The sequence below is a fragment of the Gracilinanus agilis genome, chromosome 2 (assembly GCF_016433145.1).
Source record: "Gracilinanus agilis isolate LMUSP501 chromosome 2, AgileGrace, whole genome shotgun sequence".
NCBI classification, from domain to species: domain Eukaryota; kingdom Metazoa; phylum Chordata; class Mammalia; order Didelphimorphia; family Didelphidae; genus Gracilinanus; species Gracilinanus agilis.
Window position 1 is genome coordinate 290730767 of NC_058131.1, and position 14524 is coordinate 290745290.

General features: G+C 34.5%; 1 protein-coding gene across 1 annotated transcript in view; it reads right to left on the minus strand.

The window, feature by feature from the left end:
* NUP93 (nucleoporin 93) overlaps positions 1-14524 on the minus strand; it is a 112395-nt gene that overhangs the window by 36982 nt on the left and 60889 nt on the right. The window contains exon 4 of the mRNA XM_044664134.1: positions 3404-3466. Coding sequence (XP_044520069.1) covers positions 3404-3466 — 63 coding nt within the window. The remainder of the gene's footprint in view (positions 1-3403; positions 3467-14524) is intronic.

Consider the following 14524-nt stretch of genomic DNA (forward strand, 5'->3'; position numbering starts at 1 on the left):
GAGGAGAGAGAGATTGACTTGGCATGATCACATTGCTAGTGTTTGAGGCAAGATATGAACTTAGGTCTTCCTGGTTCCAGGTCCAGCATGCTATCTTCTGCGACATCCAGCTATGCAGTAGAGGTGGAGATGAAAGAGGAGAACATTTTGGGAATTGAAGACAACCAATAAAAAGGCACAGAGATGGGAGATAGGTACTCACTTAAAAAGTATTCTTTTGGCTAATTAAAAAAAAAAAAGGCAAAGTTGTCCTAATTTTTAGAAGATTTTTTCTGCACCCAATTGTGAATCTTGATTAAGTAGAAAACATACATCTATAAAGAAACGACTCCACTAACTCAAAGAGAAATTTGTCAAGAAGAAAATGGGAAACTTTATGGTCATTTAAGGGAAAGAAGCTATGGAAAACTGATCCTAACAAAACCCTAATTGTCAAGATACTTTGCCTTTTCTAAAATGAAAATTCCCTAAAATTTTTCAAACAGGCCACAGCTGAGTAGCTCAATAGATTGAGAGCCAGGCCTAAAGACAGGGGTGGGGAGGGGTGGGGTTGGTGTTGGGGGGTCCTGGGTTCAAATCTGGCCCCAGACACTTCCTAGCTGCGTGACCCTGGGCAAGTCACTTAACCCCCATTGCCTAGCCCTTACCACTCTTCTGCCATGGAGCCAATACACAGTACTGACTCCAAGATAGAAGATAAGGGTTTAAAAAACAAAACAAAACCAAAAAAAAAAAAAAAAAACAGGCAACCAAACTTCCTATATCCTTATATATGACTAAGAAAGAATGTTTGTTAGTTCAAAACCCTACCACTTGGCACATAATGTTATTATACTTCCACTAAGCAATTTCTGTGAAAATGACCAGAAACTTTAAGAAGCTTTTGACTATCAATAAAATAAATTCTCTTCTCCTTTCCTTCTGTATCTATCCATATCTTTCCCAATCCTCTAATTCCAGTTACATCAAAGGTAACAGTAAGTATATCTAATTCAAAAGATAATCAGGGAAGATCATATGCCTTAATCTAACCTATCTCTTGATACTTTCTGCATATCCTTATTAAGTATAAAGAATATCAACGAGAGTTATGTGATAAGATAGACATAGAAACTTCACTGATACCACCATTACCAGGATAGGAGATGGGAAATTCAAGTGTGAGGTGAAGCAGGAGGATTGGGGCAAAGCAGGAGAGTTTGACTAGCAGAAACAAGCAGAAAAAAAAAAAAAACAAACACACAGAAATAAAGAGAAATTGTAGGGTTGCCAAATTAAAGGGGAAGAGGGAAGTATTACAGAGTGGGAAAATAAAGTATCATGGATGAAAATAAGCACCCAGAATCATAAGAAATTTTAAGGCAAACATGGAAACAAAGTTAAAGGAAGTAGGATACTTTTAAGTTATGTTAAATAACTGAGAATTTTATGTTACATACAATATAAGGAAGAGAGCACATTGGAGAACTTAGTAAAGAACAGGTGGTGGGTACTTGGGCCCCCATTTTTCTCAAGGAAAAGGGTAACCTGTTTTGAGTTAATGCCAATTTATTATTGTGTTGTTGCTGACTTCTGGGAACTCTGCATATGTTTGGGTAACACTGTTCTGTTTTTGCTGGGATGCATCAAATGAAAAAGATATAGCACATTTGAGGTTCTGTAATTTGTGTGTCTGCTTTCTTGGCATTTCAACACGATATTGGCAAGTTACTCTAGCATGAAATCTCCCCTCTAACCATTTGCTGAAATGCCAGCAATATACCCACCTTTGGATTAGACAGAATTTTTGCTTTGCAGCATCTTAATATCTTCTGCACAAGTCAAAGTTCTCCTCCCAGGCCAACTTACAACACTGGAATGTGTCTCACACAAACACATATGCACATGTTATGCACTGTAGCATGTCACTAAATGTTTTGCTTGGCTACACATTTAGTCTCAGTATGGCACAATGTTTGGAGACTGCCAAATGCAGAAAAACATTCAGCAGGATAAATGAATTAATAAGGCTTGGTGGCATTTAACAATCATAATTTAATTACATGAAATTTTGGTGAAATTTGACTCAAATCATGAATTATTTTTGTTATTTTGGAAGCATGAATCCAGTTCAAATAGATATTCTAGTAATATCAAACTGCTGTTTTAAAGAAGTTATTGATAATTAATTTTGTTGTTAATATCTTTGTGACATTTCTTAGAAATTATGATTTAATATTAAGACAAACCTGGATATAAGCCTTTAAAGAGCCACCTCAAATCAATGTTATCTCTTTATGTGGCAATATAAGATATTTTCAACACCACAAAAATCATCTTAATATGGACTTTTCAAATTAAGTGCACTTATATTTTTTAAAAAAGGAAGGCAGGCCACTAGAAAAAAAAACAAGGGATACTTTATTGGGAATCTCTAAGTATCATTCTACTTGTAAATATAATGTTCAAATCATTTACTCATCTCACTTTGGTCCCTAACAAATACAAATATGCATGCTGGAAATAACTAGAGATAATGCAATGTGATAAACACTTTCACTAGAGAATTTTAATAGATAACTGTCAACTATGAGGTATTACTAAATTAAGTGCCAAAACTATTTTGAAGTGGTTGGAGGTACTACTAGTTTAAAAAAGACACATTATTTAATAATAGGAATAGAGCCTAAGGAAACCCTTTAAATTGGGGTTCTTAACCTGAGGTCCACAAATTTGTTTTTTAAAATATTTTTTAAACATTTATTAATATTCATTTTTTAGAAAAGTTAACATGGTTACATGATTCATGCTCCTACTTTCCCCTTCACCCCTCGCCCTCCCCCCACTCCTGGCCGATGTGCATTTCCACTGGTTTTAACATGTGTCATTGATCAAGACCTTTTAAAAATATTTTGATAACTATATTTCACTATAATTCTTCTTTGCAAAACGATGCATTTACTAATAATATTCTGTGAAGGGGTCTTTACCAGCCTGCCAAAGAGGCCCATGAGAGCAAAAAGTTAGCCCCTTAAACGGTACTAGATCTTTTCAGGGTCTAGTACTCCAGCAGGAATGAAATTTTTCCCATGACTGCAGAAGTATATAGCCAGCAGTAAAAATATAATTCCAAGATCTTCTGGTCTTTCCATTTAGCAAACAGTTTCACAGGGTTTTATTTCCATTTCAGTTATTAGCTAGTTAACTAGCAAGATTTATAAACACATTATCTTCCCAATCATGCTAGAAGCAACATTCTTCATTATATACACAGAACTTTTGTGGTTATGTTAAATTCTGTTGGTAGAAAAGAACTAAGCAAAAGGACATTGACTCCCAATAGCTAGTCAAAATTCCTTCAGTGGCAATATATGATGAATCTCTTGAAATAGCTTTTTATTTGGGATTCTGCTTTCTTACTCACCCTTTTTCTGGACTCTTCAATAGCAGAGAGCAATGCATTGTCCTTTTCATTCTTCAGAAAGCCCTAAAAAGGGGATAAATTGTATATATTAAAATTAATCTAATCAAAACTTAACCACAGTACCTCAGTTTTTCACTTTTGACACTTCTGCCACCCATCTTACTCTTTAAAAAGTATCCAATTCCCAAATAATATTTCAAAATCTTTCATTTCTTTTTATATCCCTATTTACTAAGAAACTGGAAAAGATACTGGTAGAGTAAAAAATAACTTTAAAGCTTATCAGAACTGATTAGGGTTAGGCTAGTTACACAAAAGGGATGAATAGTTTCTGTAAAACTATTGAACAGGAAGAAAATGACTACAAACCTTGAAAATACTGTGTAGCATATAATTCAAAAATATCTTTACCAAAACTGTTGTTGACTTATTTGATAGATACACCAGCAAAGAGCTGTCCCCACCCTGATTCTCTGCAGCAAAACCTATAACAGCAGAGTTGTCCTTCTCCAACAAAAGCCTATACAATTGCTATTGGGCTAATAATAAACAGGCTGAGAAAAAAAAGGACCAATTTATAGAACTGTAATACTGTTATATCATAGTCTCCTTCAGCAATCTAGTGAAGCTTAGGAACCTTTCTTAGAATAATTAAAATGCATAAAATAAAATACATAGGATTGACAAGGGAAACCAAAGGTTAGTGAGAATAAGATATATATATATATATATATATATATATATATATTCCCTTCCAAGTTCAGGGACTTCTTGTAAGCTCTCTGTTAAAAATTCTGGCTACAAAATGGTTATAAGTTGAAACGTGATATAGAAAAATTGAGTTGGGCCTTTAAATGAAAGTAGTATGTGTTGCAATCTATAAAGTATATATATATATGTATTTCTATTAAGAAAATCATAGGCATATCACAAAATGTGAAGAACAACAAATATATTTCCATGTTTCCTGAGTCTTTATTTGGAAAACAAATAAAAAGACAGGTTGCCACAGAACTGTAACCCTAGGTATTTTTAGATGCATTTTACACGCATTTAAAAGGCATTTTTAAATAAAAGAAGCTCTAAAAAAAAGCTTTCTTGTGTTTTACTTGAGAATTAAGTTGCTTGATGTGTTTTTTTATTAAATATTTTAGTATCCTTTGCTATACTTTCCAGGCACAACAAAAAAAATCCTAAAAAGTTTATTAAATAAAATTTCACTCATCTTAAAGTAACTGCTTTTATATTTTGTTTACATGCAAAAAGGCTCAGTTAAATTTTGGCTTTCACCATGCCAGTCAAGTTCTATACCGGAACATATTTGAACATGATTTGATATTGGATGGAATTCAATATAAGGAGATTCATTCTGGTTCCTAAAATGAGCTCAGATGCTGCCAAACCATAGCACTTCATAATAAGGTGGTTTCACCTATGAAGCAGTTCCATGATATGAATCCTGAGCACACAGCTAAGCAAAGCTCCCATGAATTTATATGGGTAGTGATGTTTTCTAGTACCTCATCCAATGCTTACACAATCAATCAATCAACAGTAAGCACTTACTAAACACCACGGTATATATCATGTACTGTGCCAGTAACTGATAATACAGGGATTAAAAAAAAAAAAAGAAAAGAAAAGAGAAAAAAAGAGACTGTCCCTCAAGGATTTTACAGTCTACTGGGGAAGGGTAGTGGTGATACTGGCAATAGATAATATGTTCATAGATAAGCAAATACTGAAATAAATATAAAGTAATTGAGGGGGTTGAATAACACCTGGGGAATAAGGAATATGTGTGATTACTTGATTTTTAAATAGTACAACAACAAAATTATCTCAAAAACTCAAGACAAAACATAAAATCACGGCTACAGCATATCCTTAATTTAAATGGGAGGAGTTTGGTGCTGTATGAGCTAGAAGAACAACAACAATGGGGAAAACATTTAACAGTGTTCATTTATACACTTCAAAATCAATGATTATATCTAACCAAATTTTTATTAAAGCATGAATTATGTATCATTTTTTGTAATTCTGACGAGACAGATCTCCAATTAACTTAACTCAAGTAGGTTAGTACCACAGGGGCCAGCTCATTAGCAAAACTAACGAATTATTATCATTAATTGCTGTTTATGAACAAAAAGCAGGCAGGTATTGTGTTTTTATAGAACAGGTCATACAATTTCCTGGCTTCAGTCACAAGAAGCTAATGATCCAAACAAGCCTTCAGATATGCGATGTGTACAGAGGTGACAAGGTGAACTTTGTATCTGATACCTAGTCTAACCTTTAATGAAAGTAAAGAATGAGAGCTACTGTCAATTCAGACTTTTGTTAGACGTGATTGAGTTAGGCAAGAGTAGCTTTTTATTGTATATCAGTTATATGTGTACTAAATCCTACCTATTACACATGTTATTTGTACTTCACACTCATTCTCTCAGCCCAGACCTTCAACCAGACCCTTTGCCAATTATTAGCACAGTTACTCTAATCTCAACATAGAAAATCTCCCATACAAACAAAACTGAAACACAAAGTTTAAAAGCAAGGTCTGAGGTGCTCATTTTAAAAGCAGATGAATATTCTATGTCACTTATGCAGTTTTCAAATTTCTTAAAGGAGAAATTTTCTGTACTCAGAAACTTTGGGCAGGAGTAATCATCTCTTTAAAATAGCATTTAGTCAGTAAATTTTTTTAATTACACAGAAGCAAGACAGTTTTATTGCTAGCATGTTAAGTTTAAAAAGTACTTTAAACAACTGCAACAGAAATTCATATTCATAGTTGTACAGTTTTCTTTTTTCTATTCTTTATTTTCAAATATTTTCAAATATTTGTTAAATTCAAATTCATCATAAAAATTGCTTTAAAAAGTACTCTTCAGTTCACAAGAGAGAAAAATCAACCAAATGAGGCATTTGTGTTCAAGAAACAAATTTTAGGTCTCAGCCACAACATGAATAAGGTCCATTTACCTCTGTGCATCTCAAAATCAGTGTTTCTAGGTCCAAAGTAGAAAAATACACATACTAAGTTTTGTTTCTCCTTCCTTTCCCTTTTCCTAATGAGTTCTGCAGCAACAGATTACAAGTCACATTTTTAATATGTATTTTTAAAACCACATGATAGCAGCTTATTCTTCTAGAAGTATTTTTGCATGTATGTATCAAATCATGATAATTGGAATTAAAGATGAGACACTGTGTGCCACCTAGAGGCAATTGCTTCTTTTTAAGCACATACATACAAATAATTTCTGTACAAATTACAAAATTAGCTTTGTGAAAATCACTGCTGTTACAAAGGAAATTAAGAATTCATCTTAATTAAAAAACAGAAAAGTTGGCCAAAGGAAATAGTCTGTGCATATTCTCTGTTTAGACTTCATTGAGTATTTGCTCTCTTCACCCTTCCTTATGAATTTCTTTCCTTCCATTTTTCCTTTCCAACTTTCTCCTCTTCTCTTATAATAATTGGTCTCCTTGCCTCAAGTCTATTTTCTCCTCCACGTAGCTGCCAGTCACTTCCCTAGAGCATAGGGCTTTTACTACCCTGTTCAATAAACTCCTAGCTTTATTCTGTCTGTATTACTCTCATTCATGCACTCTGCAGTCCAGTCAAACTGGCCTTCTTGCTTTTTGTACCCCAACATTCCATCCCCCATCTCCATGCCTTTGTACATACAGGCTGTCTCTTTTTATCTCTGCCTCTTAGAATTCCTAGTTTCTTCCTTTTTTTAATAAAGATTTTTTTAACATATCAAGATACAATTTTAATAACCGCTTTCTGACATTTTGCAATTCATGGTCTCCCTCTACCCTCCCCCACCCCAAGATGACAAGTAATAAAATATAGACTACACATGTATTGTGTAATATGAATTTCCATGTTTCTCATGTTGTAAAAGAAGACACATCACTTATAAGAAAAAAACTCATGAAGGAGATAAAGTGAAAAATGGTATGCTTCAATCTTCATTCAGTCTCCATCAGTTCCTTCTATAGTTATTATGAATCTCTTAGAGTTGTCTTGGATCCCTAGTTTCTTTTGAAAACCATATATATATACACACATCACACTTTAAAGTTTATAAAGAATTTCTTCACATTACCCACTGAGCAAATAGTGTATTGTTTTCAATTTATACATAAAGAGAGAACTCCTTGCTTTCAGGCATACAGTAAATTTCTCAAAGTTAGGATTAAATCTAGGATTTGAATCCTAGTTCGGTGCTCTTTCCATATGCCATGCAATTTCCTAGCAGAAAAATAAATAATTATAAAGCTTGTAGTTGCCACAATAAGTCTATACTCACAGAAGTGAGATCAACAAAGGAACTGAGGAACAATTTAACAGACAGGATGAAAACAAAGGAAAGAGAAAATATTCAGAGCTCATCAGTATCCAGTGCTCCTAAGAGGTAATGAAGTATAATGAATGAGAACAAGGACATCTGATTCTGGATTATTGCTATTGCCCATCCCTCACCTTATCTGTGGAAAAGATGGCTAATGTTTATACAACTAAAATAAAAGGGTTTTTAAATAGGGAATTTACCTAATTAATAATAAGACGAGCAAGGTGGTACAGTGGATATGGCATCAGGGCTAGAATCAGAAAAGCCTGAGTTCAAATCTGACCTTAGGAACTTAATAAGCTTTGTGACTTAAATGGCAAGTCATTTAACCTCTCTTTGTTTCAGTTTCCTCATCTGTAAAATGAGCATAATAACAGCATCTGCTACCCAGGTTGTTATGAGGATCAAATGAGATAATTGTAAAGTGTTTAGCACAATGCCTGGAACATACTAAGTGACATATATATATATAAAATCCCTGTTTGCCTTAATCCAGGGAGGAATTTGGAGAAGGAAATGGTATCACCAAGAAAACCCCAATTACAGTACTGGTGTGCTCTAGTCCACAGGGTCATGAAAAGTCAGAGTCAGACACGATTGAATGACTCAATAACAATAGCAGCATGAAACAAACATGATGAATACCTCTTATATGGAATGATGCAAAATGAAGTAAGCAGAATCCAGTAAGCAATATATTTAACAACTACAACAAACACAAATGGAAACATCCACAAAATCACTGAAAATGAATGCTGCAAACTCACAAAAAGCATGAGCCCAAAGAAAAGCTATGAGAAGATATTTCTCTCCACTACTTTAAAAATACTTTTAAATAAAAAGAAGAGAAGGCACAGCTTAAGATATGACCTCTGCAAGCTTCAAAAAGGTCAGGTCACAAAATTTTGGACTCTCCTGGGTAATATAAAAATTGTTTTTCTAAGTGGGCAAAAATGTGTAATTTGGTAGTTTCTCAAGTAAAGTACTTTGTAAAAACAGATATTTCACATATAGAACACTTATCTTCTCTAAGATCTATGCTTTATATTCATTTTAATCTGGTCAGAAAATTCAGTTTATCTATCATGCTGGTCACCAATTAGGATAAAAAAGGAAAGTAGCTGTAAAAGGCAGGTTTAAATCTCAGAAAGAGAAGGCAACTTAATACTTTGGCCATGGCAGAAAGATGGCGGGGGTGGGAAGAAAACAGATATGTAATCATTTTTGGATAGTCAACTTCTATTTATTACTAAGATTATGACTTAATATTTAACAATAAAAAACTCAATTTATAAACAGACAAAAGAATAAAATGAAAACAAATTATGATCATAGTCCAAAGAACAAATAGGGAAAGTTTATTTAACTTAGGCAAAAAAGAATCTATTATGATTGGCATGTACATACTCTTCCCTTTAACATAAAGCAAATGCTTTCTTGGGCTGAATGACTAATTATATAACTGACTTGATCTTAAGTACATATAAATTTCATAATTTTTTTAAAAAAGAAATCAGATTAGTCTCACAAGCCAATCTCTTCAAAACCTGAACTCTTAATTTATGCATTTATCTTTGTCTTTATCAGTACAACCATCAATCGATCCATTTGCAATATTTGCAGAGCCACCACAAGAGTATTTGACTACACATCTTCCAGGAGCTGGCATTCTAGTTTAGTTTAGACCTTACATCCATTGAGAAGAATATACTAAAGTCAACACAAAATTCATGCATTCATGAACTGAAGAGTAAAATTTGAATAAAATGACTAGAAAAGGGGAAAAAAATTCTTAGACTTCAGCAATGGCTAAGAATAATCTTATTGGTATAAGAAAAGGAAGACAAAAGTGGTTAAACCAAAAAGAACAGAGATAAGGTTTCAAAAAGCTCTAAATACTTCTAAAACTTTCTAGCTCCAGGTTAGAGAAAAGGAAATGACTGATTTCTATAAAGATAGTAGAGTGAATTAAATTCAGTATCTGATTACAGATATCTGTAAAATATCTGGCCATTGGGGAAACTATCTACTTTCTCCTCCTACTGTTCACCCCCAGGTATGAGAGCACAGGATCTGAAAGGACAACTTCCTCTGAAATTTTTACTTCGGTAGAATTTGAAAAAGAAAAATTCCTACTCAGGGAGAATGAAGTAAGATATTGTTTTCAGGCAAGCACAATGGAAATCTGGCCTGGAACATGAAAAGCTATTGGGTTTATCAGAGATCATGGATGCAATTTTCATTAGCTCTCTTTTGTTATATTTACCCTGGAAATCCTCTTGGAGCATTTCAAGTGCAGAGATTCTCATTATTGATAAAACTGAATGATACCAGAAGGAGCTAAAAATTATAAATATTTCTAAAGTTTGTGAAACTTCCCCTTCTGACTTCAAAAAATATTAATTATTCAAGTCCATCAAAGTTTAATGCTTTAAAAATAAAAATAGATTATGCTACCTATATCAAGTTAAAATGTTTTGCTATTGCCTTACTGCTAACTGCTTTCCATAAAAAAGTAATCAGAACCCCTCTCTTCAAGTGAAAACATATGCTATTAATCGATTATATCTACACTTTTCTCAAATATTTAAAATATATTCTATTACTTATCTCTGCCCCCAAACCCCTATTTTAAAAAAATGTATTTTAGAACTCTATTAAGTTGGTCCCAATATCTTGTTTAAAAATCCCTACATTAATCAGTGCTGTGCTAGTCAAGTCGACGTATGCCAAATGAAATATATTTTTAATGTTGTGGTATGGTTTCTTGCTGTGCGGATATGCAGAAACCTAACAGTTCCTCTTCAGCAGGTGGCAGCAGACACGGCAAGAATCAATGTGGTATTCTGCCATTTGTCGGCTTCCCAAATCTATCATCCCGGCAGGCAGCTTTGGAGCCACAGGTTATTGGCCTTTATGTTACACTATGGTGCTGATCTAGACCAGGAAATAATACCATTCTACTGCAGTGAGTGGATTATATTCTTTCAGACATGGTTCTAATAATTTAGATAAACAAAAGAATAAATAAATCGTCCAGAGGAAAGTGACTGAGATGGTGAGGGGTCTGAAAACAATGTCCTTCAAAGATTGTACAGAACAAAAGATTCTTAACCCTGGGAATCTATGAACATATAAAAAAATGTTTAACTATGTTTCAATATAATTGGTTTCCTTCATAATCTTCCATATCATATTTTTATGCATTTAAAAATATCATTTTAAGGAAGGTGCTGATAGGCAGTGCTTAACTGCCAAAGTGGTACATGTCACAAAAATGGTCAAAACTCCTGCAAATATACTAGGGAATAGAGCAGCTAGGTGGCTCAGTTGACAGAGAGCCTTATTTGGAGATAGAGGGTCCTGGGTTCAAATCTGAATCCAGACACATCCTAGCTGTGTGACCCTGGGCCAGTCACTTAACCCCAACTGTTTGGCTCTTACCGCTCTTCTGCCTTGAAACTAATACTTAGTATTGATTCTAAGACAGAAGGCATGGGTTAAAAAAAAAAAAGTGTGTGTGTGTGTGTGAGAGAGATATGAAGAAAGAAGATGGGGATGAGTAACGGGAGGGGCAAATATGAAAACTGTCTTAAAATATTTGAGAGGCTGTCATGTGGAAGAAGGCTTATTCAATATGGCTATAAAAGGCTGAACCATCTGTGCTTTACGGTGTCCTGGCACATAGTAGGGACCTGATTAGTATCTGCTAAACTGAATTCAATATGTGGAAGCTATAGAGTCAGATTTAGGTCTGACATTGAGAGCTGCCCTAAAGTGGTTCGGGCTACCTCTGGAGAACTTCAGGGGTTTTCACACCTCAGAAGGTGGCCTATTGGATGTCCCATTCAGCTTTGGGAGTCAACTAGGGAGATAGTATGCCTGGCTAAGATGGCAGTTAGGATACTCTCTGATTCACCGACACCTTTACAAAAATGTAGATTCTTTACTAGGGGCCTGGATGGCTACATACACAAGAAAAAAAACTAACATCTACCCAGTACTTCCATCCAAGACTATGGGCATTTTATATTTTCTATCTTTAAGAGAACTTCCACATCACCTTTTTACCACTACTATCTGTCTTTATATCTTGTATAGAACACACAAAACCTCCAGGGGAATATTAATCTTTCTCCAGGTTTTTTCTTTTTATGAATTTTTTTACTTTTGGTATTAAATATAGAAATAAGAGGTGAGAATCACATTTGTACAGATGGCAAAGATCTGTATTTGCTAAGAGGTGCCTGGGAAAACTCATTGTCAAAGGAAAGGAATGTGCCACCAATGTAGAGCAACCCCACAGTTTATATGGCATCTCTCTTTGATAATATATAAGAAAATAATAATTTCATTTCCCTTTACTACTACAACAAGGACTGGAACTGTTTGACTGCCTTAAGTTAATTAAAGCACTTTGATAACAAGGTCAATGTTATGGGTTCAGTACTTATATAGGCCTAAAATTTTAGTCTGCTCTCTATCAAAGCAATAGTCTGCACACTTAATGAGGGTTAACTTTTGGCAAACTTAAGAAAACAGTACAGGTGAAGCCTGTCTTCAGCAACCTCTTATGCCCAAGTGCCCAATCATCTGCTTCCTTCTTTACTGTTGCAACTACCAGTCCAAGCAATTTACCTTCAGATGATGGAGTTAAGAACTTAATGTGTTAGCTTTCACAAGAATGTCTGTATTTTGGGGGCAGCTGGGTAGCTCAGTGGATTGAGAGCCAGGCCTAGAGACGGGAGGTCCTAGGTTCAAATCTGGCCTCAGACACTTCCCAGCTGTCTGACACTGGGCAAGTCACTTGACCCCCATTGCCTACCCTTACCACTCTTCCACCTATAAGTCAATACACAGAAGTTAAGGGTTTAAAATTAAAAAAAAAAAAAAAAAAAAGAATGTCTGTATTTTAAAATGACACTGGGGAGTGACTGAATAAACCAAATGAATGACATGATCAGAGAATTTTACTCATCAACAGGGAATAAATTTGTTTTTTAGTGAAGTCATCGTGTAATTCCTCACAATTTCACTCAATTAAGGCTATCTCTGTTTTAACCCTAGAGAGAAAGCATCCAAATTCATGTGGCTACTCTCAGGAAGGATTAGATGAAAATGTAGATAGATGGGTCATGCAAATCTATCACCTATTACCAAACTCCCATCCTACTGATAGCAGGTCAATATGAAGGGTACATTATTCCAGTACACACTGTAGTATTCAAGGAGTTGGCTATCTATTTTCCTTTGTCACAACAATAAGTAAGGAAAGTAGGAGAATGAAAAGCTTAGGGAGAAGGGGGGCAGCCTGCCCCAATTAGCAGACTGCTGATATGACCCCAAAGGGAAAAATTTAGGAGAGCAAATCAGGGCATTTTAGTCAAACTATTTCTAAGTCTGTTGATGAGAAGGTTTATAGAAAAAAAAAGAAGGGAAAAAAAAGGAAGCATGTATTACTTGGCTCAGCTTTTAGGGACAACAGAAAAAAAAAGGTTATAAAGGAAAAAGGAAAAAAAAAGTTTCAATCTACCTTGGGATCTATAATACAGTGGTGAATTGTTTTGTGTTCCAATTCAGAAGGGACCAGAAAGGATTCCTCAATAAACAAGAATGAATTGGCCTGACTCTATTAACATGATTATTACTAATTATATTGATAAGATAATTATGCAATGGTAGGCAAGTACAGTAATAAGTAAAAATATTATAAAAATATTATAAATAAATGCCAGGGCCTTTTAAGGGAAATGGCTCCTAGTTTTAAGATGGATTGGTCCATTTTATAGTATATGAGCACTAAAATCATCTGCACTGCAGTTTAAAATGGCACTGTGTCAAAAAAGAAGCATCCTACTTCGTAATAACAATTTCCCTAAAGACCAAAGCACCTTTACATTAAAAAAAAAAAAAATGTCTGTTCAACTGTCCACTTTTCCGCTGGAAAAGAGGAATAGAAGGGAAGGAAGGAGAGTTGATAAGGGAGGAATGAAAATAAACAAAATAGGGTCAAGAATGTTCCCATTTGCATCAGGTGTTCTAGACTGGCTTCTAAAGGGATTATAATCAGATCTTGTAGTGTTATTTACCAAGCATAAGAAATGGTAAAACCAGCTTTATTATCCAAGATGTTTAGGAAATACTGCTCATATTTATTCCCCGCTGGTACATGGTGTCAGTCACTTACACTGCAGTCAAAAAATACAACTCTTCCTGCTATGCAGCAATGCTCATGCTGATAGTATGTGAGCAGAAGATCATTACTGTTGTCATAGAAAAGTGAGTCCCAGCTTGATTTGGGTTTCTTCTAATTCAGTATTAATTTCATATGTTCATATGTTTTTCCTACCAGTTTTCTTTCTTTAAAAAAAAAAAAAACACCTTCCTCTTTACATTTCCATATTACTTTAGACAAGAGAACTGATTATAATCCCCTTCCTCTTTTCCTAGCTTTAATTAAGTTTGGAAACATTTTAACTTTACCCGGACCAATATGAGGAAATGTTGCAGAAGGCACAATTTACCAAAGGCATTGACCATGTAAAACACTGCTTAGCCAGAGCAGCAATTACAAGCAACATAAGGAAGCAAAGGCCATGGCTGCTTTTCTAGTACAAACTATTATAGATGAGAGAGAATGAAATCCTTTGATGCTTTCTCTAACCAGCAGTAGAAATGGAAATGGAAGATCTTGGAACCACTTAGAAAAAATTGTAGAAGAGAGATAAGGCCTCAGAATCCTCATTTC